The following is a 20,878-nucleotide window of genomic DNA, read 5'->3' as shown; positions in this document are numbered from 1 at the left end:
ATACTTCTAAGCGTGTGTGTATATTTATATATATATATATATATATATATATATAATGTGAGCCTATCCCTACAATCAATCCGTCACTCAATTAATTGATTAATAATCTTATTATTATCTTGAAATTGTCTGTTAATTAAAGTTGAACTTGCCTTTCGAATCCAAAATGGCATTGAAAAATTGTTTGACTTAGATAAAATGTGACTTACACATCGTTAATTAATGGGAAAACACAACAATTTGGCATGTAAAACAAGATCGACTTAGAAATTATTCGAGTTAGGCAAATCGACTTAGGCAAGTTCTACTATATTTAAGAATATAGCTACAAAATTATTTAAAGTAAATTAAATTTTTACTTTTATTTTTTATTCTTTTGTTATTTTTAGTGCCAGAAATGTTAGCAATGATGGTTGACATTGAGGATGACGCTGATTGGGCGAACAGCGATGAGGTCGATGATGACGATTTTGACACCAATGCAGTTACAGGAGAGAGTGCCCTCGACCGGTTTGCTTGCGGTATTGGCGGCAAGTTTATCCTGCCTCACATCATAGCCACTGTACCAAAAATGCTACAAAATGGTTAGATATTAAATATTTTACTGTTACTTGAAAAAAATATTTTAATATATTTTGTGATAATCTTATCTTTTACATGCACATTTTCCCCTGTTGATATTTTTCTTCATTCTGCTTTGCCTCCTATTTCTCCTCATCTTCTGTTCATTTTCTTCTTTATCTTCATTCTGCTTCTTCCTATCTTTAAATTCATCTTCTTTCTCTTTTCTCTACTTTTTTTCATTCTGTGCTCTTTATATAAAAACATTGTGAAAAGTCAGTGATAGAAAAAATAAATAAATTATTTATCTTTTATAAACTTTTTTTTTTCTATTTATGTTAGTTCAATTAATTATCTTCTCAATAATTCTTTTGATTTATTTTTTATTTCAATTATTTTTCTGTCCAATATGTCAATTTATTTATTTTTATTTTATTTATTTTTTGCTTTAATGTTTTCCTTAAATCATTATTTTATATAATTTATATACTGTAGGCCTATATCTGCTTTTTTCTGATTTTTATTATTTTAGTTATTAATCTTTTCCTGGTTTAATTTAATTAATTTGTTTATGTTAAAGATCAAGTTTAATTTTTATACTTATGTTTTAATTGTATGTACTGAGGGTCCCAATTGATCAGCTCAGGCTGGATGGACCACCCTCACAAAATATTGTTGAAATAAATAAATAAATAAGTAATATATATGACAAGCTATGATTAAGAAGAAATTTATTAATAGTCACTAATGATGGTATTGGAGGATTGGCAGAGGAGGGTAAGATCACATGCTATTGAAAATACAAAGAATGGATGGATTTATTCGGTGTAAACACAAAGGATAACCCACAAAACCACCAGAAGACCATCCCCTACTCGTTTATGAAGTGTGTCGTACTGCATTCTTGAACGTGCACGTGGACGGTGCGCTATCGTAGCTTGCATTTCAGTCCTCTAGCTGAAATAAAAAGAGAACCGGAGGCCAAGAGATCTCCATGTTTCAGCGCACACACAGTAGCTACAACCAGTTTAGCTGCTCTGTAAAAAAACTGTACCAATGATGCAAACTGAATGTAAATTTTTTTTTAATTCAATAAAATTAATTATTGTAATACATAAAATTAACATTTTAAAGAAATTATCAAATTGAAGTTTTTAATCGCAACAATATTTTATTTTCAAATTTGTAGACAATTGGAAATATCGACATGCAGGCTTAATGGCCATCTCAGCAGTCGGTGAAGGATGCCACACTCAAATGGAGGCTGTCCTAAACACTATTGTCGACTCTGTTTTACCATTCCTTGGTGACCCGGTAAAGTAGTTATTTACACTTTAATTTACCTCTTTATAGATTTCAATTTAATTTTTAATTTATTTCAGAATATATGTCCAAAAATCGAGAAAAATGAATAATTTTGCATAAAATCAGCCATTTTGACCCTCGGATGAAAGAATTTGGCTTGAGATCCACCAGATTAATAATCAGCAAAATACCCTAAATCAATTGGATCCCAGCTTGTACCCAAAAGTGCCAACTGAATTGTTATAGAGGATGATTTTTGAGAAATGGAACCAGTCTATATCACAAAATATCAAAATACCATAAAAGTAAATCTAACACATTGTAATCAAAATGTTAAAAAAAATTATAAAAATTAAGGTAATTGTCAGCAGTCTTATGTACAGGACATGTTTGATACAAATTTTCTTCATATTCATTTGATATGAAAATAAAGTTGATTTTGTATCAAAATCTGAGTTTATATCTGTCAACATTTGTTTACCTTTGCAGCATCCACGAGTGCGCTATGCAGCCTGTAATGCGCTAGGTCAAATGGCAACGGACTTTGCTCCTACTTTTGAACGAAAGTTTCACGAAAAGGTATGCAAACTGAATGAACGTCAGTCGCTTGATGACTATACCATTATCAAATGTGGTTCAAATAAGTTAGTTACTTCCTGTTGTGTATGTACATTTTATACATAATAGTTTATTTCGTAAATATTTACCCAAGTTTCTTGCAGAAAAAGACACCACATGAAAAATAATGGAGTAGGCATATTTTCACTTGCTGCACAAAGAATTAAAAACATAGGATTTTATTAAAAATGCAAATGGCAAGTACATTGCTGTGGATGCAGTGATTCACAGCACTGCGAGTATGCTTGAAACTGCACTCCATGATGATACCATGTTTAGTGAGCTGTGTTTTTGAAAGATAGTAATAACTACAGTTCAGGCAGAAACAGCTAAATATATTTCCAACCAACTTTTTATATTTTTGATCAGGTTGTACCGGGCCTGGTTGCTGTTTTAGATGACTTTGCAAATGCCAGGGTCCAAGCTCATGCTGGGGCGGCCCTGGTCAACTTCTGTGAGGATTGCCCCAAGGAATACATTGTGCCATACCTAGCCCTCATCCTCGGAAAGCTACACTCCATCTTAGTTGTCAAGATACAGGAGGTAAGTTGTTTTTTTGAACATTTTTTTTTTTCAATTATGGAATATATTTGAATTGTGGGATAGTTTAAACTGTTTTAAACAGCAGTTTTGGGAGCAGTTTTGATAAGTGATTTAAAAATTCGCATTGTATTCTCAAAGATACATTTTTTGTAACGATTTCTGTAAAAATAAACATTTGTTGTATATAAAATTCTAATGATACATAGTATAAATACATTTTTTTTCTTTTTTTTTTAATTATAAAATTATTGGTTTGAACTATGCAATGTACTGTTTTTATCATAATATATTTCCTATTTGATGAATGAAATATATCTACTGTCTTAGAAAATTAGTAAAGTATACGTCTTTGCGGGCAGTGAAGCCAAATATGTAAATAAAAAAATAAAATAAAGTGTGTCACCCTCTCTTGTTGACAGCTTGTACAGAAAGGTACAAAGCTCGTCCTAGAGCAGATGGTCACAACACTGGCTGCTGTTGCCGACTCCGCGGAGGATAAGTTCATTCAATACTACGACAATTTCATGCCAGGATTAAAGAACATTGTGCAGCATGCGACAAGTAAAGAATTGAGATTATTACGAGGAAAAACTATTGAATGTATCAGCCTTATCGGACTAGCAGTTGGCCAACAAAAGGTAAATCTTATTTCCTATTTCTGTAGATTAATGCTTTTTTGTTGGATAGATGTTTAAAGTATAAAATTTATAATTTAAAGCAATATTTTTTGACCTAAATCACAAGGCTTTATCCATTTTTTTCCTACCATATTCAGAGATAAATCTAGAGATGCCCGAAAGGGGGATGAAAGTGGGGCCGATTGAGACAACACTACCCCAGGGTGTCTGGAGCATGCCCCGCAAAATATTTGTTTTTTAGACTCCCGAAAAAAACCTCTGATTCATTTTGGGAGATCAATTATTTCTTTTTCTTTCTTTATATCTTTTTTACTATTCGAAAAGGGGGAGGGGGACTGCGGCCATCCTGATCCTCAACCCCCTAAATCTGCCACTAATTTTCATGAGTATACAAAATTGAAAATTTGCTGACTGACTGTATATTCTAATGTTATCTTGATTAGCAGCACAGTATATTTTGGGAGGGCTTATTTTGAAGACACTGTCACTGGACATTTGTATTTATTTATTTTCATTCACTAGTTTATGCAAGATGCAAGCGATATAATGGAGCTTCTTCTGAAGACACAGACCGATGCCAACGAACTAGAGGACGATGACCCGCAAATATCGTACATGATATCAGCTTGGGCAAGAATGTGTAAGCTTCTAGGCAAGGACTTTCAGCAATACTTACCAGTTGTCATGGGGCCACTGCTGAAAACAGCATCTCTTAAGCCTGAAGTGGCATTATTAGACAGTAAGTGATCTTCATAGAAAAGTGGTAAATTACAAAAAACAAGAATAATGTGATTAGGTCAGGGTATAATGAGGTGCAAGGTAAAATGTATCAGTTTTACAATCATCATCATTGACACCGCTCTTCACTCTCCCCGATAACTAAGGAGCTTTCGATTTGTGCAATGACATGAATGCGTGACATTCCTACTTGCCGTCATACGCTCTCTGCATACATAGATTTGGCCAAATTGCGTTCCAGAATCTGCTGGACGAGGTGAACTTAACGTTTTCGCATGCGCAGATGACTTTTAGTGATTTTATTACGTTCGACGTCCTACCATTGTCGTGCAATCGAAAGATCCCTACTGTTGAAGTGATCTAGAACTTTATTACCTCAGCATGCAGGTTATGTATTTACCAGCCTTTTTCTGTTAGCAGGATTAAGCAAGATTAAGCAAGTTCTAAGAGATAGATTATCTTATAATTTTGTGGTGTCTATACATATTGGACAAAGAGAGAGGTCATTAAATTGGGATTAAATGATCAAAGGTCAATTCGATTTAAAAAAAATATTAATACTTTTTCTATATTGAATTTTAATAAAATGTGATTAATGTTTCAATCTTTTTTTAAATGAATGTTACTTTTTTTATAGTTAATATTAATATGTTTGTATTCTGAAAATTCAGCATAACATGAAAAAATATAAATAATTTTATTCTAGCTGAAGATGCTCAAAATTTAAGAGAAGATGAAGGATGGCAGTTTGTAAATTTAGGGGACCAGGTAAGAGAATCAATTTGTTCTCGAGTGCAACAAATAGCAACAATAGCAAGAAAAATGTTGCAACAAATAACTGTTTAGTGATTAAAGATGTACTATCAGCCATGAGGCAAAAAAATTTAAAATTTTAATTCCACAATTGAATTGCTTTTTTTGTATATTGAAATAAGTTATTAACTTCAAATGAAAAATTTGAATTTTTCAGACAGTTAAATAATGAATTTCCTGTATTCTTTTGCATATATCCTTAAATTGGCTGGTAATTCAGTGTTTTTGATCTGTTTCTTCTGGGAAGCTAATAATTACTTTGATCATTTCAAATGAGCAATTCAAAATTGTTATGTATTTTCCAAGCTTTTTGACTGATAGTACATCTTTACTGGTCCTATATAGAACTACAGTGCTTCTTATAGTACTGTAAATGTGGGTGTAATCTTGCTTCAATTACTTTCTACTTTTCTTGTAATTTAAAAATTAGCATAAACTGGTGATTAAGTTTTGATTTTTCTTTGTAGCAAAGTTTTGGAATTCGTACCTCTGGTCTAGACGACAAAAGCACAGCTTGTCAGATGTTGGTGTGTTATGCTAAAGAATTAAAGGAAGCGTTTGCGGATTACACAGAACAAGTCGTCAAAATCATGGTCCCACTTCTCAAGTTTTATTTCCATGATGATATCCTTAGAATAAAGTTGTTGTAAATAGATTGTACTGCACGACAGCATGTCTCGTCTTACCACATAATTAACCCTTTAAGCTAACAATAGCTCGCAATCCTTCATGAATACCAATGTCATAGAGCAGTGTTTGTTGACAGGATTGGAGGATATAGACTTCAGTTAATAAAAGAGTCCTCTCTTGAATTAATCCGCTTACAAAGGGCAATATTTCAAGTGGTGTTTGATTTCTAGAGTAAGACACTAGTACATTTAAGTTTTCCTGGATTTAGTACAACCTTTAATAAAGTGCTTTGCACTAGGACAATATTGATTAGACAATAATAGGACAAAAACTTTTGATATATAAAACTTTCCTTAACAATCTCACTGGTTAGATATACAGCTGCTGAATCACTACCAGTGCTGCTAGAATGTGCAAAGATTAAAGGAGAGGAGTACTTGGCACAAATGTGGCAGTTTATTTACCCAAACATCATGCAAGCCATCCAAACAGAACCAGAGGTCGATATACTCCAACAGCACATGGACTCTTTCGCAAAGGTCATTATTAAAATTTCTTATGTTTTATTTATTTATAACTCCGCTCACATTTGTGTCACATTCGCAAACTTAACAGAACCGGCTGATGCTCTTTTTACAAAAATATATTTTTGATGTTATGAATTTCATAAAATCATGTAAATAATAGAGAAAGTTAAGGTTTTATTAACCATTTACTTCATTTTCATACTGGCTTCAGCATAGATTTGACCTAATTTTGATATCAGTTGTCATTTATGACCACTACATGGTCCAAAGATTTTACTGTGTTTTGGTATCTTTTTGCCTTCTGTTTTGGGAAGGCTGTTGTTATTTTTATTCGTGTGTTTTTCTTGAAATGTGTATTTTAATTTTTATATATATTTTAGAATTCTATATAATCTTTTTATTGATTGTTATTATCATTTTTGTTATTATTATTACAAAATTATGTATTGTATATTTATATGAAATTTTAATGTTTATATGTAGTGTTTTGATACTTTTAATTGTGTTTGTTAAATTTGGCAGACCACTCGATAGAGATCTAGAATCTGTTTTTGGGAATCCAGCCTCATTTTTTCTTTCCTTTTTGTATTTTGGATGAAGGGAATAAATGAAATGAAAATGAAACAGATGCAATTAACTGTATTTTCATATCTTTTGTCTTGTGTCTTCAGTGCATAGAGTTTCTTGGCAAAGGCTGTATGTCAGAACAACAGATGAATGAGCTCATGAAGGCCATTAATGATCTATTTGAACATCATTTTAAAAGACAACAAGAAAGACAAGGTATTTATGTGTTTAATTATCTATAACTAAATGTGTGGATGTTTTCCACATTCGTAGTTGAAAATTAAACAATTAGAAGCCAGTAAATGGTTCCAAGAAAAGAAATATAAAGAAAAAATTGTTCACCCAAAGTGCCTCAGGGGTTATTTTCGGGCGTCTAGAACACCAAATTTTTGCAGGGCCTGGACCCCTGTGGTAGTGTCATCTCAATCATTCCCATTTTTGGCCCCCTCCTACTTTTTGGACATCTCTGGATTCACCCCTGCTTCATCTGATAGTTTGGTATCTAGTTTTTAACTTCATCATCCATATAGTAGTTGCTGCAGAAGACACATTTTACATTTTCTTCTGAGGAAGCGACAAACTAAAGCGACAGGGTACTATATTTATTTATTACATCAGATATTATCTTTCTGTGTTAAGTTAATAGTTTATAATAAAATTCTTTGTAGAGCAAAGAAAAGATGAAGACTACGATGATATAGTGGAAGAAGGGCTGCAAGATGAGGTAATGGTTATCAACTGCAAGAAATATGTTAAACTAAACTCCTGGACCTTTCATAATAAAAGCCCATACAATACTACAGATCTCCTCATTTTTTTTTTAGCATATTCTATCTACATTCAGAGTGCACTTTGTGTAGATGTTGTGCACTTTAAATGGTCATTTACCTCAGATTATCCATAAGTGCCTCTTCCCTCTGGAGGGAAGAAATGTTTGGTATGTGGTACAAATGAATATTCAGAAAGCTCTGTCCAGATTATCAAATTTTGTTTGACAAAAAGCTGTTGTATGCCCATATATAGGAAGATATGTATATTTCTTCCTAATTATATAAATTTAAAGCATTTAACTAAAACCCTCCTTAGTATAAGATTCAGTTGATCGTCTGACTTTGCTTTCAGGATGATGATGATGTATACGTGCTGAGCAAGATCTCCGATATCCTCCATTCCTTCATCGGGACACATGGCGACTTGTCGCTACCATACTTTGAAGCCGTTCTACCAAATCTTGTTAAGCTATTGGAACCTGGTCGGCCATGGACTGACCGCCAATGGGCCATCTGCATTTTTGATGATGTCATTGAATATTGTGGACCGGTATGATGCATTTATATATTTAGACTAAAAGTTTTTTTAAATTCAAAATATACCAAATGTAAATGTTGGCAACCTTATAACAAATATTCAAGGTAGAATTTTTGTGGTAGATTTAGTAATAAAAATTGAAGTATATTTATAATAATTTTTTTCCTAATCAGTGTTCCTGGAAGTACCAGCAATATTTTTTAAGACAAATGATAGACTTGCTGCAAGACAAAAGTCCCGAAGTACGTCAAGCATGCGCCTACGGCTGTGGAATTATGGGTAAATGTGGCGGACCACAATATGCGAATGCTTGTTATGGTAAGAAAAAGATCTGTAATTTTTAGATTTGTTAGTTTGGTGAAGTGTGTCTTCGCCAGTGCTGGTGTTAAGCCTAAAGTTAGAAATACCCCACCTTACTTCGTGGCCACTTAAATTGGCGAGCAGTAAGGCAGGCATACTAAGCATTTACATCAATATATGTTATCTTGACTGCATACAGTTTTTACCATCACTCTTTGTTTTAATCTACAGAGGCCATTCCATGCTTATCGCAAATGATCACAGCCGAAAACTCCCGGGCTCCCGAAAATGTCAGTGCAACCGAAAATGCCATAGCAGCAGTTGCTAAGATACTCCAAGCAAACCATAGCAACATCAACTCCTTAGAAGTATTACCAAACTGGTTGACATGGTTACCTCTGACAGAGGACAAGGAGGAAGCAGCACATGTATACAACTTCCTGTGCAGTCTTGTAGAATCGTAAGTTGAAGTTTCCACACCATCAAATTTCCTTTGAAAAAAAAACAAAACTACTGTATGCCCATATATAGTCATGATGTGTCTATATATGGTCATCATATGTCGTCATAACCATATTAATGCATGTCACATGTTTTTGTCAAATAAAATTTGATGGTTTTAAGAGGATTTTACATTCTTGTCTTTTTTGTGGGTCTGCAGGCTTCAGGGTCTTATCGATCCTCTTGGAAACATTTTATTGTAGAACATTAAAAAAATTTCATGCAAAAATGCACAACTAATACTAGATGAAACACATGATTTTGTGTGGTAGATATTACTAAAAGATAACAAGTTGAAATGGCCATTTCTAAATATTTGATTGTATTTGTATATGTTTTTGTTTATTATTATCGATTTTGTGTTTGTTGTAGAAATAATCCAGTTGTACTGGGCGCTAATAATACAAATCTACCCCGCATCTTGCTAATTCTGTCGGAAACATTCGCAAAAGAAGCTCTGTCAGATGATAAAGAAACGTTCCAGCGTTGTGTTAATATTATTAAACAAATTCAGGTAAGTTGCTTAAATTTTTAACAAATCAAATTGTAATAATTAATATATTATTAATTAATATGCCTTATCTAAGTTACTTGAGTATAAGCCTAATCTTTTATATTTTTATTTATTATTATCATCATTAACATGAATATCATCATCTTCACAACATCATCATCGTCATCACCTTTATCGTCATTATCATCATCATTGTCATTCTCATCATCATCATCGACAGCATCATCATAAACAACACCGTCTTTATCATCAACATCATTCATCATCATTGTTTATTTGTATTATCATTATTGTTATAGCCACAAGTCAATATGCTTATGATTGTTAATTTATTGTAGAGTAACCAAGAATTGTGGAATGCTTGCATAGCCCAACTATCACCCGAGCAACAACTGCCCTTAGCAGAAGCTTTACAAAAGGCCGAATGACTCTTGAACCACATTGATCACCTTAACAGCAATGTATTCATTTAGAAGTCGTCATGTGCCTGCCCGAAGATTCTGCGTAAGAATCAACCCACGATTCTGTGCCGCTGTACGGTTCTGTGGTATCTAATACCGTATTCAAACTACTAGGCAGATTCCGATGTACTTTGCACTTCAACGTGCTACTTAATTTTTGTTATTATTTTTAACTCTTACATATTCATGTGTCAGCGCTTATAAAGCAGTGCATTGTGGGTAATAGTATGTGTGGTAATAATTAATATCTAGTATTCTTAAGCCCTGTTGAGACACTGAAAAAAAAAACAGTTGTATGTCTACATTAGTCATGATGTGCCTATATATGGTCATGAAGTGATGTAATGACCATATTTAGACATGTTGCATGTTTTTGTAAATTAAAATTTGATAGCCTGGACAGGACTTTATAATGATAGATTCTTGCCTAAGATACAGATTTTACCCATAATACATTGCAGTATTTATTGTGACATGCATATTGCCAAGTATTTATTATACAAATATTTACTGGGTTGAGGGGCATGGTTTAAATTATAGCCCAAGGTGATCTGGAAGCTGTACTATGTACCAAGACAAAGTCGATGGACATAGTACAGCCTCCAGATAACCAAGGTCTATATTTTGAACTATGACCTGGTTGAAATCCCAGTAAATTTTTGTTTTATATACCACTACATAGATTGAAGGCATAAGAGGGCATGGCTGGAACTATTGCCTGGCTTCTAACCTATCAAATGCCTGGAATTTATGTAGTCGCTATAAAATTTGAATATTGCACATAAACATTTAGTACAAAATTTATATGATCGTTAAATTCCATTATTCACCACAGAACCATTAGCTGCCACTATTAGGGTTTTTTGATAAATAAGAAATGTAATTATTTTTAATTGTAATTAGCAACTTCAGTTTATGAACTAACAAAGTGTGTAATATTTGAGATTTTTTTTTTTTTTTGCTACAAAACTTTCATTCCATTTTTTCATTATCCTAACTATTTTTAAATATTGATGTTTAGATTATATTTCATTAGGATAGTGCCTTCGGATCCATAATGTTGCTTTATTAATATCAAAAATAAACCCACCTGTCTGGCAAGACTTCAAAACTGCCCCCAATACTAGTAATTGCGCATTTCATTACTGTCTTTACTAAGCTAACAAACATAAAAATTACCCGTTTATATTTAAGTAGGTTATTATTATTAATTGACAATTAAAACAAGCAAACTGTTTTCCTCATCAAATTAAAACATGAAAGTATAGCCATATACGATTCCTATATTTTTTCAATAAACCCTTAAATTAGTTTGTAATCAATTTAAGGATTCTTGTAGTAAAAGATTGTTTTAATCTGTATCTCAATCAAAATTATCTGATTCACTTGAATTACCATTTCAATCTTTAATCTCATTTAATATTTTACTGGTTTTTTTTTTCTAGTTTTTTTTATAGCCTGATACCTCTATGATACTGATTGATGTAATGTCGGACTTTAGATGATGCATAATACCAAAGTAATGTGCTTTAACATATAAAGACGATAAACAAAAAGATTGAGATGTCCACCAAAGAAGTAGGAGCGAAAAGAGAAAAAAATTTAGTATTTCTACAGTCCCATATGTACACATTGATAATATAGGGTGAGCCTACTAAGTGATGGCTATCCAATGTATATATATCCAGAAGCATACACTCTGCGATTAAATTGATGTAGTTTACTACCAAATCCTACTGTTTTGTGATTTGAACAATAACAGTTGACTCACTGAGTTTATCAAAACAGTTTGTGAATTTCTTTTGTCTGACATTTATTCATCGCATCTTTATTGCAATTATTAGGGAGGTTCCACGCCAAGTGTGCTTGTCTTAATGTAATTATTTCACACACATTTTAATTGACTTTGCCTAATGTCTCGTTTGACGTGTAAGCTTGTTCTAGATGTTGGTTTGCACATCCATTCATTAAAACTTATCATTGCCATGTAGCCAATAGCAATTTACACTCAGATAACAGCATTAACAAAACCAAAAGTGTATATTGTAAAAACTAAGTAAGATTCTGGTCGATACCTTGTTTTTGTATATCATGTTTATGACTAACTTATGACTAACGAGCATCCTGCTTTCCCTAACTATGTGTAGTTATATTTTATTTTCATGTGTTTTTTTTTTACTACAATTAAACCACAGTAACGTTTTTTTTTCAATGCCAGCAACTTTGAAATTTGGATGGTGGAATATTAAACTTCATTTCTTTTTTTTTTTATTATCAACATGGTTCAAGCAATGTCAATAGAAATCTCCTATTTGTATATGTCAAAATAAAAGATAATATTAAGTCACCAACATGAATACTGTATACATTTTAGAATAGAGCAGCTTGTACATTATTTGACTCTGCTGCAAAAGTCCACCCATTAGGGTAACTTTAGGATTGTCAATGAAGTACCGATTCGGCGAATATGGTAGGATAGCTTTAGAATTATGTATAGCTTAACCAATATAACCATGCGAAGTATGTCTAATATGGCCATCGGCCATACTTTACAGCCATGTGTGATAATACGGTTTTTTTATTTCTATTTCCGAGTTGCAGAAATACATGTTGCATAATAGTTTCGCGCTAAATGATAAGTTGCGTACAGTGTTTGCACACTTTTGATTGACATTGCAGTCGGTTGTTGTTCATAATTTAAAAGTCTTGACCCACGTAAAATTACGCTATATCAGCAGTACTCTTCATACTACTACTACTAAACGGACTAACGTTCTAATAAAGATAATTTTTGCATGTTTTGTTAAAAATCATACTGATATTGAAATAGATGCGGTGGTTATAATGAAATGAATTTTTAGGATTATTCTGAACCTTATAAAAAATCATGTAAGAATTTTAAGGAATTATTTTAGTGAATTATAAAATTGTGAAATTTAATTCTAATAAAGAGTATTTTATTTCAGCATGTAAAATGCTACAGTATATAATTATTTTAATTTGATTTATGTATTTATATTGATTATATTAATTTAAATTTCCCAACTTTACTGTACCAACATACTTCCAGTTGCGAACACACTCGGAAGTATTGTAATAAGGTTAAAAATTAAGACAGGTTCTAATAATTACTTAATCCAAAGTTTGAACAAAATTGTTATACTTTTTTTTTATAAACTTATGTAATTCCTGGTTATATTAGGGCATATTGCAACTTTATAAGGGCATGTCACACCCTTACGAAAACTAATGTCACATTTTTTGTTGTTTATGCCTACAAAGCACTAAGTACTTGACACATCGAACACACAAATTGAGAGCACACTACCGACGATTTGCCTAGCCCCGGACTGTTTGGCAAAAGATTGGACTTTCAAATTCTGGTTTCTTCATTATATGGCAAGTTAATTAATTGTAATTTGACAGTTCTATTAAGTTGTTACCAATATGATCGCCAAAGATTAACCCGGTCCGAATCTTTAAAATTGTTTTCTACTTACGATTATGAACGATTAGTCTTGTAAAAATAAGGTATGTAGTGTTTTCACACTGATCTATTATCACCTTCCTTCAATAGGAAGCTTTTGATTTGTGCGACGACGCAACGCTAGAATGGAATCACTCACGCGTGACCATCCTACCTGGCATCCTACGTTCTCTGCATACGTAGATTTGGCCAAATTGCGTTCCAGAATCTACTCGACGAGGTGGCCTTAACGTTCTCGCATGCGCAGATGACTTTAGTGACGTCATTACGTTCTACGTCCTACCCTCGTCTTGCAGTCGATAGCTCCCTAATTTTGTATTGCACCTAAAAGCCTTTTCCAGTACCAAACTATAGTATAGGCTTTTATATTTTTCTCACTTTAGGAATGCTACAATCGTAGTTGGATCTCATTTGTCGTGGAGTAAATTAAACGCAAACTTAAATATTAATTTATCCGCCGATACCTGGATGAATCTGCTGTAATGTATGTAATGTAATAATGATATCATATTTTTCTTTCGTTGTATTGTGTAATAAATGAAACTGCTTTTAACCAACATGAAAGTGTATGTTATGTGGTGTTTACCTTTTTGTCATGATAGTTAACAGGGGCAGGTTTTGACAGTGCTATTTTGGAAAACAAACTAAATTCATATTTGATATGTAACTTTTTGACACATTTGCATAGTGGAAGGGGTATTTTTTTTTGTTTATTTAATTAAATCATTAATTTCTTATATTAAATATATGCTAAAAATAGCTAAAATGATTAAATTAGCGGATATTTTTAAATTGAATTTTGCAAATTTGATGTAAAGTATTATTTTCATTTTAATTGTCACTTACATACGGAGCCCCTAAAGGGAAATATTATTTCGAGGGAACGAAATATTTCGTTCCCTCATGATATTTTTGTATAATATATTAGCATATCGTAATGTCATAAACGTACAATTATTGGTAATAAAATATTTACAAATGACGGCCATTTTGAAATTCAGGGGCGGATTTAGGGCGGGGGCCCCCCCCCATTTTGGGAGGTAAAAAAAGAAAAAAAAAGAAAAAAAAGAGAGAAAAAGGGAAAAATGATGGCCAAGAATGCCTCAAATGTTATGTTCGGGCGTCTAAAACACAAAAATTTCGCGGGGGCATGCCCCCGGACCCCCTACGACAGTGTTGTCTCAATCGGCCCAACTTTCGGCCCCCGCTTCCGGCCCCCCCCCCCCTTTTGGACATTTCTGGATCCGCCCCTGAGAAATAGGAGAAATTGGCATAGACCTAAAGAACAAAATATTATAAAATATTTCTCTATGTTTGTCTCTGAGGTGACCATGATGATTCCTTTGATTCGTCTATAGCAGGGCCCCTTGCATGACTCACACTCGGAGTCATAGCCCGATCGCGTAGCCAGAGGCAGGTTTTGTTGGAATACTCAGGGAGTTGTTATATAACAACTCCCTGGAATACTGTAAACAATATTTGTCGATCCGTTTTGTGATTGCAATCCCTAAAACTGTTGTCTCAAAAGCATTATGTTTACATCCCGGGAACCATAATCTCTGTTGATATTCCCCTGGACCCACATCCGACATACCATGTTCCCTGATCAAGCGGCAAAAAAATTAGGTAAAAAAACTAATGAATTAAAATTCACTATTAATATTGTTTTGTTTCTCAAACTTCATCTCGACTAATGATTTTTATAATAAATTAGCCAAATTGCTATTATATTATTTCTTCTAGAAATCGTGATATTTCAAACTTTATTATTATTTCTTTTTGCAGACGCGAGTTGACGTGATTTAATGTGATTTGATGATAGAGGTGTTTGAGCGGATACATTGCAGTTTGAGGGAAGGAAGCAGGAAGTTCAGCAGATTCTCGAGACACAACCAACCACTGATCTCTACATAACTATATTAATAATAGTAGAGATCAGTGGACACAACACAGTATGTTTCGGGGTTGTTGCAGCTTTATTCGGAAGAAAGATGTGTATAAGAGACAGGGTATGTAGTGTTTTCACACTGATTATCACCTTCCTTCAATAGGAAGCTTTCGATTTGTGCGACGACGCGACGCTAGAACGGAATCACTCATGTGTGACCGTCCTACCTAGCGTCCTACGTTCCCTGCGTACGTAGATTTGGCCAAATTGCGTTCCAGAATCTACTCGACGAGGTGGCCTTAACGTTCTCGCATACGCAGATGACTTTAGTGACGTCATTACGTTCTACGTCCTACCCTCGTCTTGCAGTCGATAGCTCCCTAATTTTGTATTGCACCTAAAAGCCTTTTCCAGTACCAAACTATAGTATAGGCTTTTATATTTTTCTCACTTTAGGAATGCTACAATCGTAGTTGGATCTCATTTGTCGTGGAGTAAATTAAACGCAAACTTAAATATTAATTTATCCGCCGATACCTGGATGAATCTGCTGTAATGTATGTAATGTAATAATGATATCATATTTTTCTTTCGTTGTATTGTGTAATAAATGAAACTGCTTTTAACCAACATGAAAGTGTATGTTATGTGGTGTTTACCTTTTTGTCATGATAGTTAACAGGGGCAGGTTTTGACAGTGCTATTTTGGAAAACAAACTAAATTCATATTTGATATGTAACTTTTTGACACATTTGCATAGTGGAAGGGGTATTTTTTTTTTTGTTTATTTAATTAAATCATTAATTTCTTATATTAAATATATGCTAAAAATAGCTAAAATGATTAAATTAGCGGATATTTTTAAATTGAATTTTGCAAATTTGATGTAAAGTATTATTTTCATTTTAATTGTCACTTACATACGGAGCCCCTAAAGGGAAATATTATTTCGAGGGAACGAAATATTTCGTTCCCTCATGATATTTTTGTATAATATATTAGCATATCGTAATGTCATAAACGTACAATTATTGGTAATAAAATGCTTGCAAATAGCGGCCATTTGAAATTGCTGGGTAGCAGCATTGCGCATTAAAAATTGTGGCACATAGGCCTACTTTTATATTCAGTGATGTCTATTCTACAACTATATTCATTTTAAACAAAATGTAGCAAAAAATAAATAAATAAATAAATAAATTAAAAAAAAAAAATCAAGCAACCAAAATTTCCTGGACAACTCACCTATGTCTTGTTGAATTCTAGTTTGCTTTACAAGCTCTACAAGACGAAATTGAAATAGATAATAAAAAGTAAAAGTAAAAGGAGAACAATGATTTTAAATATTCGTATTAGTGGCTGTATTGCGAATTCTGAAAATATTTTTATAAAAACAAAAAACAACATCAACTTTAAATTTTGTCCTTGTTATCGTGGCAGTTGATGTGGAGAAGTACAGTATATAGAATTTAATTAGGACCGGACAAAATATACATAAATACACGTTTCAAAAATACGCCAGCAAGAAAGGAGAATAAGAGCAAAGTTAAACATATCCAACGTTGAAATGACAAGTTTTTTCGCAGGTTATGTTTATATTTGAAAATATTAATTGCAAACAAAATTACAATTCAGCTGGTAATAAAATATATTAAATATTTCTAAACTATCGCATCTTGACATGTGCTGGTGAAACGTACCATTTTCATCAGGTAAGGCGTCAGCAAAGACACATTCAGCCAGAACACACACTATCAGGAATACAGCCAACACTTGCAGGGTACTAAAATAAAAATACTCATTGTAATCAATTGTATTTTGCGTCTGTGCCCGATCGTCTCGTGTGCCCGATCGTCTGTCACCCGGGCAAACAGTGAGGATTTCGATTGCAGCCACCACGATTTCATGGTGGGTGACGTATTAAACAACTTTGATTTCCGATTGGCTAATTACGGCGGCATAAATTAAACATGCTAATAATGCTTCACCAATTCGTCCAACCATGGTCCAACCATGTATGGAGGTAATATTTATAGTATACGCATCTTTACAGAAGTGTGCCACATAGAAAGTAACCAACTTCACGCCAGTTAATAAATACAGTATTATTATCGATAGGCCTATATCGATATGATACAGCCAAACTCATGTTTTCTCGCCGGGTTCAGCACATTCAGGTTTAGGCCTAGCCTAGAGAGCACAATGAATTCGATCCAACTCGGCCACAAGTCAACTCGGCCACAAGTTAACTCGGCCACAAGTCAACTCGGCCACAAAAAGTTTGGCTACAGTCAACTCGGCCACAAGTCATTTACTGGTACTACATTGTACTAATTATTATTATTGCTGTTATTATTGTTGTTTTTATTGCCGTTAGTTTTAATATTAATTATTAGTCTTAGCATTAACATTATATATTGTTCAAATTTTTGATGATAGTATTATTATTACAGTACCATATAAATAATAAATAATTTTCGATTTTTTATTATTATTATTCATATTATTAGGCCTATTATTATTTATTAGTCTTAGTATTATAATTTTAATAGTAATTTAAAAAGTTGTTGTTATTGGCGTTTTATTAGTATTTTTCTCATATTATTATTATTATTAATATTATTGTTGTTGTCACCTTTATTATCGATATTATTACCCTATTATTACTAAGTAGGCCTAGTATTATAAGTATCATTATTAGTATTATTACTAATTAGTATTACTATTATTATAAAAATAAACATTATCTTTAATTTATTATTGTTGTATTATTGCTATTATCACCTTCAATATCGTTATTATCACTAATTAGTTATTAAAATTGATATTTAAATATCGTTATTATTACCATTCTAGTATTATTACTATTTGTTAAAATAAATATTACTATTAATGTTGTTGTTGTTATTATCACCTTTATTATCGTCATAATGGCTAATTAGTATTATTAATGTAAATATTACTATTTTATTGTTGTTTAATATTATTGTTGAAGTAGAATGTTGTGAGTAAACAGAAGACGAACACATTAATAAATAACTCTTTTTAATTCATAGACAATAGCATTCAAATCTCTTTTGGTAGTGTGGTGGTCTGTTTTACTAAAACATACTGTGTACTTTATTTCAATCATATATTGAAGAAAAAGGATGCAAAAACTACGATTTACATTAAATAACTTGTGGCCGAGTTGACTTGTGGCCGAGTTGATTTGTGGCCGAGCTGACTTGTGGCTGAGTTGACTTGTGGCCGAGTTGGCTGTAGCTGAACTTTTTGTGGCCGAGTTGATTTGTGGCCGAGTTGACTTGTGGCCGAGTTGACTTGTGGCCGAGTTGACTTGTGGCCGAGTTGACCTGCACCCAGTAGGCCCTATTCACGTCGGGTTGGCAGACATCGATTGGAAATAGGCCTACGTATTAGATTTAACATACAGTAATGTAATTGTTGTAGTTAATATAACATTAATAATAATATAAATATTTATTTTTTCAAACTGGCTAAGATTTAGGAACCTCAATTTGCTACGTACGAATGGGTGAATATCATCGTATCTATGGACAATTATTCGCATCTTTTGCATAAGCTGTATTTCCGAGATTTAAAATGTTTAATGAGAAAGATTATTGTTACATTGTACAGTATGTTGGCCAACAAGGAGGCCTAATTTATTTAATTTCATAACATCCATTTGTTTTGCAATACATTTATATTTTAATCTTAAATTCATCAACACATATTTCACCCTTTAGTATCAATTTTTTTTTCTTGTATTATTTCTAAGTTACACTGAATTGTTCTGATCTCCATAGCTATCAGATTTATTTTTCAATAAATTAATCATTCTGTTTAATTTGTAAAAATAAAGAGGCTACATTGCAGGTAATGAAAAAACGATTTAGTTGCATGTATTTGGATTAAAATACATTGTAACTGTCATGGTACAAAACTAAAAAAAAGATCTAAACCACAGTGATTTCAGATATCAAACTTTATTTGTTGATCTTTTAGTGTTTTACCATATATATTTAACTGCTTCAGGACAAAAAATAGTTTTCACTAATTAACAAATAATTTACAATATTAATTACTAGTCAATTTAAGGGTCAATGCAAAAGAATACAGGAAGGATTATACTGTATTTAACTCTTCATTATCATAAGTATACTTCAGTACAATTAATATCGAAATGCATTGGGTTTGGTTTACAGGCGTTTGTGCTTCTCCATCAGATGCTAAGTGTCTCAAGATTCATAACTCAGCATCGAATTAAGTAAAAGGGCTGTGGTATTATATCCTCTGTTAATTGATGGAAGTGGCAGTGGGGATAATCCGGCTGGACTATTCACAGAATATCCATTCCTGCAAAACAATTAAATAGATCTAAACAACAATATCAATTTTAATCACATCATCATCAACAATTTCAGCAACATCAGTACTGTATATGATAAAACTATATGAGATAAACCTGTAAAATAAAAACAATAGGCATTTTATAATTACAAATTATATATATATATATATTTATTTAACTATGAATAGTTTGTCAAACTATGTCCTAGCCAAATTTTCATATAGGCATGACCACTTTCCATAACCATGGCACATTTAACATAGACCTTATCATTATTTTATGATTATATATTATAGTATTGATAAATTTTTAATGTCATAGAGATCCCTGTAAAGTGTCAACAAATTTCATTCAGTCTCATAGTGAAAATTTGAATTATTAATAGCAATTAAATATATGTTAGCCAATAGGCTATGGTTAAAATTAGTGTACCTCCAGATAGAAATAGGGCTGCGACTTTTTGTGAATATCTGGGAAAATATAAATTCCATCAACTGATTGAAAACTGAAGAATAAGTACAATTAATTATTAAGCAATTTACAATAGCAAGTGCATTCACAATCACTCGCAAGAGTCAGACAAAAGGAGTGATGGGGGCTATTTATTTGATTTTTAAATTAAGGTCCATTTTTAAAATTACTAAAAAAAATGATATCTGATACTTTCCTAACTAAATTGATTTGCTTTAAACAAACCATAGCCTTCCTAAAAAGTAGTTTTATGGTTTACATTTTATCTTACTTTGTTTCACTATATTATCTTAACAATAAATGAAAGATAAACACAGAATTCTAATAAGTATTTTAATTAAGACTGACGCACCTTTACATTAGTTTCGGCCTCGTTGGTACCATCATCATTTTATCTAGAGACGAGTCATACTAGGCCAGGATCGTCCCGTCCACTACACCAGCAGTAGGCCTAGGTGGTTAGTTCATGTTTCGCCTACCGCGCTAATCAAATTTATCTTTGCTCTTGGGAATACAGACGGGCTGCTCCTCTTTTTGGTGACATTCACTTGTTTTTAAAAATACGTAAACGTACCCTCGACCACTCCCGTAGCTTATCCAGGTATCCTTTGTCTTCAATTTTGTGTTGCAGGTACAGCATGACATCTTTTCCG

General features: G+C 32.7%; 1 protein-coding gene across 1 annotated transcript in view; it reads left to right on the top strand.

The window, feature by feature from the left end:
• Positions 1–14,075, top strand: part of LOC117104309 (importin-5-like) — a 19,249-nt gene extending 5,174 nt beyond the window's left edge. The window contains exons 9-24 of the mRNA XM_033245101.1: positions 390–584; positions 1,751–1,875; positions 2,356–2,445; positions 2,854–3,027; positions 3,447–3,665; positions 4,188–4,404; positions 5,110–5,171; positions 5,684–5,840; positions 6,213–6,385; positions 7,045–7,156; positions 7,609–7,664; positions 8,063–8,260; positions 8,422–8,566; positions 8,780–9,008; positions 9,422–9,563; positions 9,902–14,075. Of these exons, the coding sequence (XP_033100992.1) occupies positions 390–584; positions 1,751–1,875; positions 2,356–2,445; positions 2,854–3,027; positions 3,447–3,665; positions 4,188–4,404; positions 5,110–5,171; positions 5,684–5,840; positions 6,213–6,385; positions 7,045–7,156; positions 7,609–7,664; positions 8,063–8,260; positions 8,422–8,566; positions 8,780–9,008; positions 9,422–9,563; positions 9,902–9,991 (2,384 nt within the window). The 3' untranslated portion in view covers positions 9,992–14,075. The remainder of the gene's footprint in view (positions 1–389; positions 585–1,750; positions 1,876–2,355; positions 2,446–2,853; positions 3,028–3,446; positions 3,666–4,187; positions 4,405–5,109; positions 5,172–5,683; positions 5,841–6,212; positions 6,386–7,044; positions 7,157–7,608; positions 7,665–8,062; positions 8,261–8,421; positions 8,567–8,779; positions 9,009–9,421; positions 9,564–9,901) is intronic.
• Positions 14,076–20,878: the final 6,803 nt, after the last annotated feature.

This window comes from Anneissia japonica, unplaced genomic scaffold, assembly GCF_011630105.1.
Source record: "Anneissia japonica isolate Jap-2015-1 unplaced genomic scaffold, ASM1163010v1 scaffold16607_len328336_cov185, whole genome shotgun sequence".
NCBI lineage: Eukaryota > Metazoa > Echinodermata > Crinoidea > Comatulida > Comatulidae > Anneissia > Anneissia japonica.
Note: the sequence above shows the minus strand (reverse complement) of the source record. Positions and strands in the feature narration are given on the sequence as shown.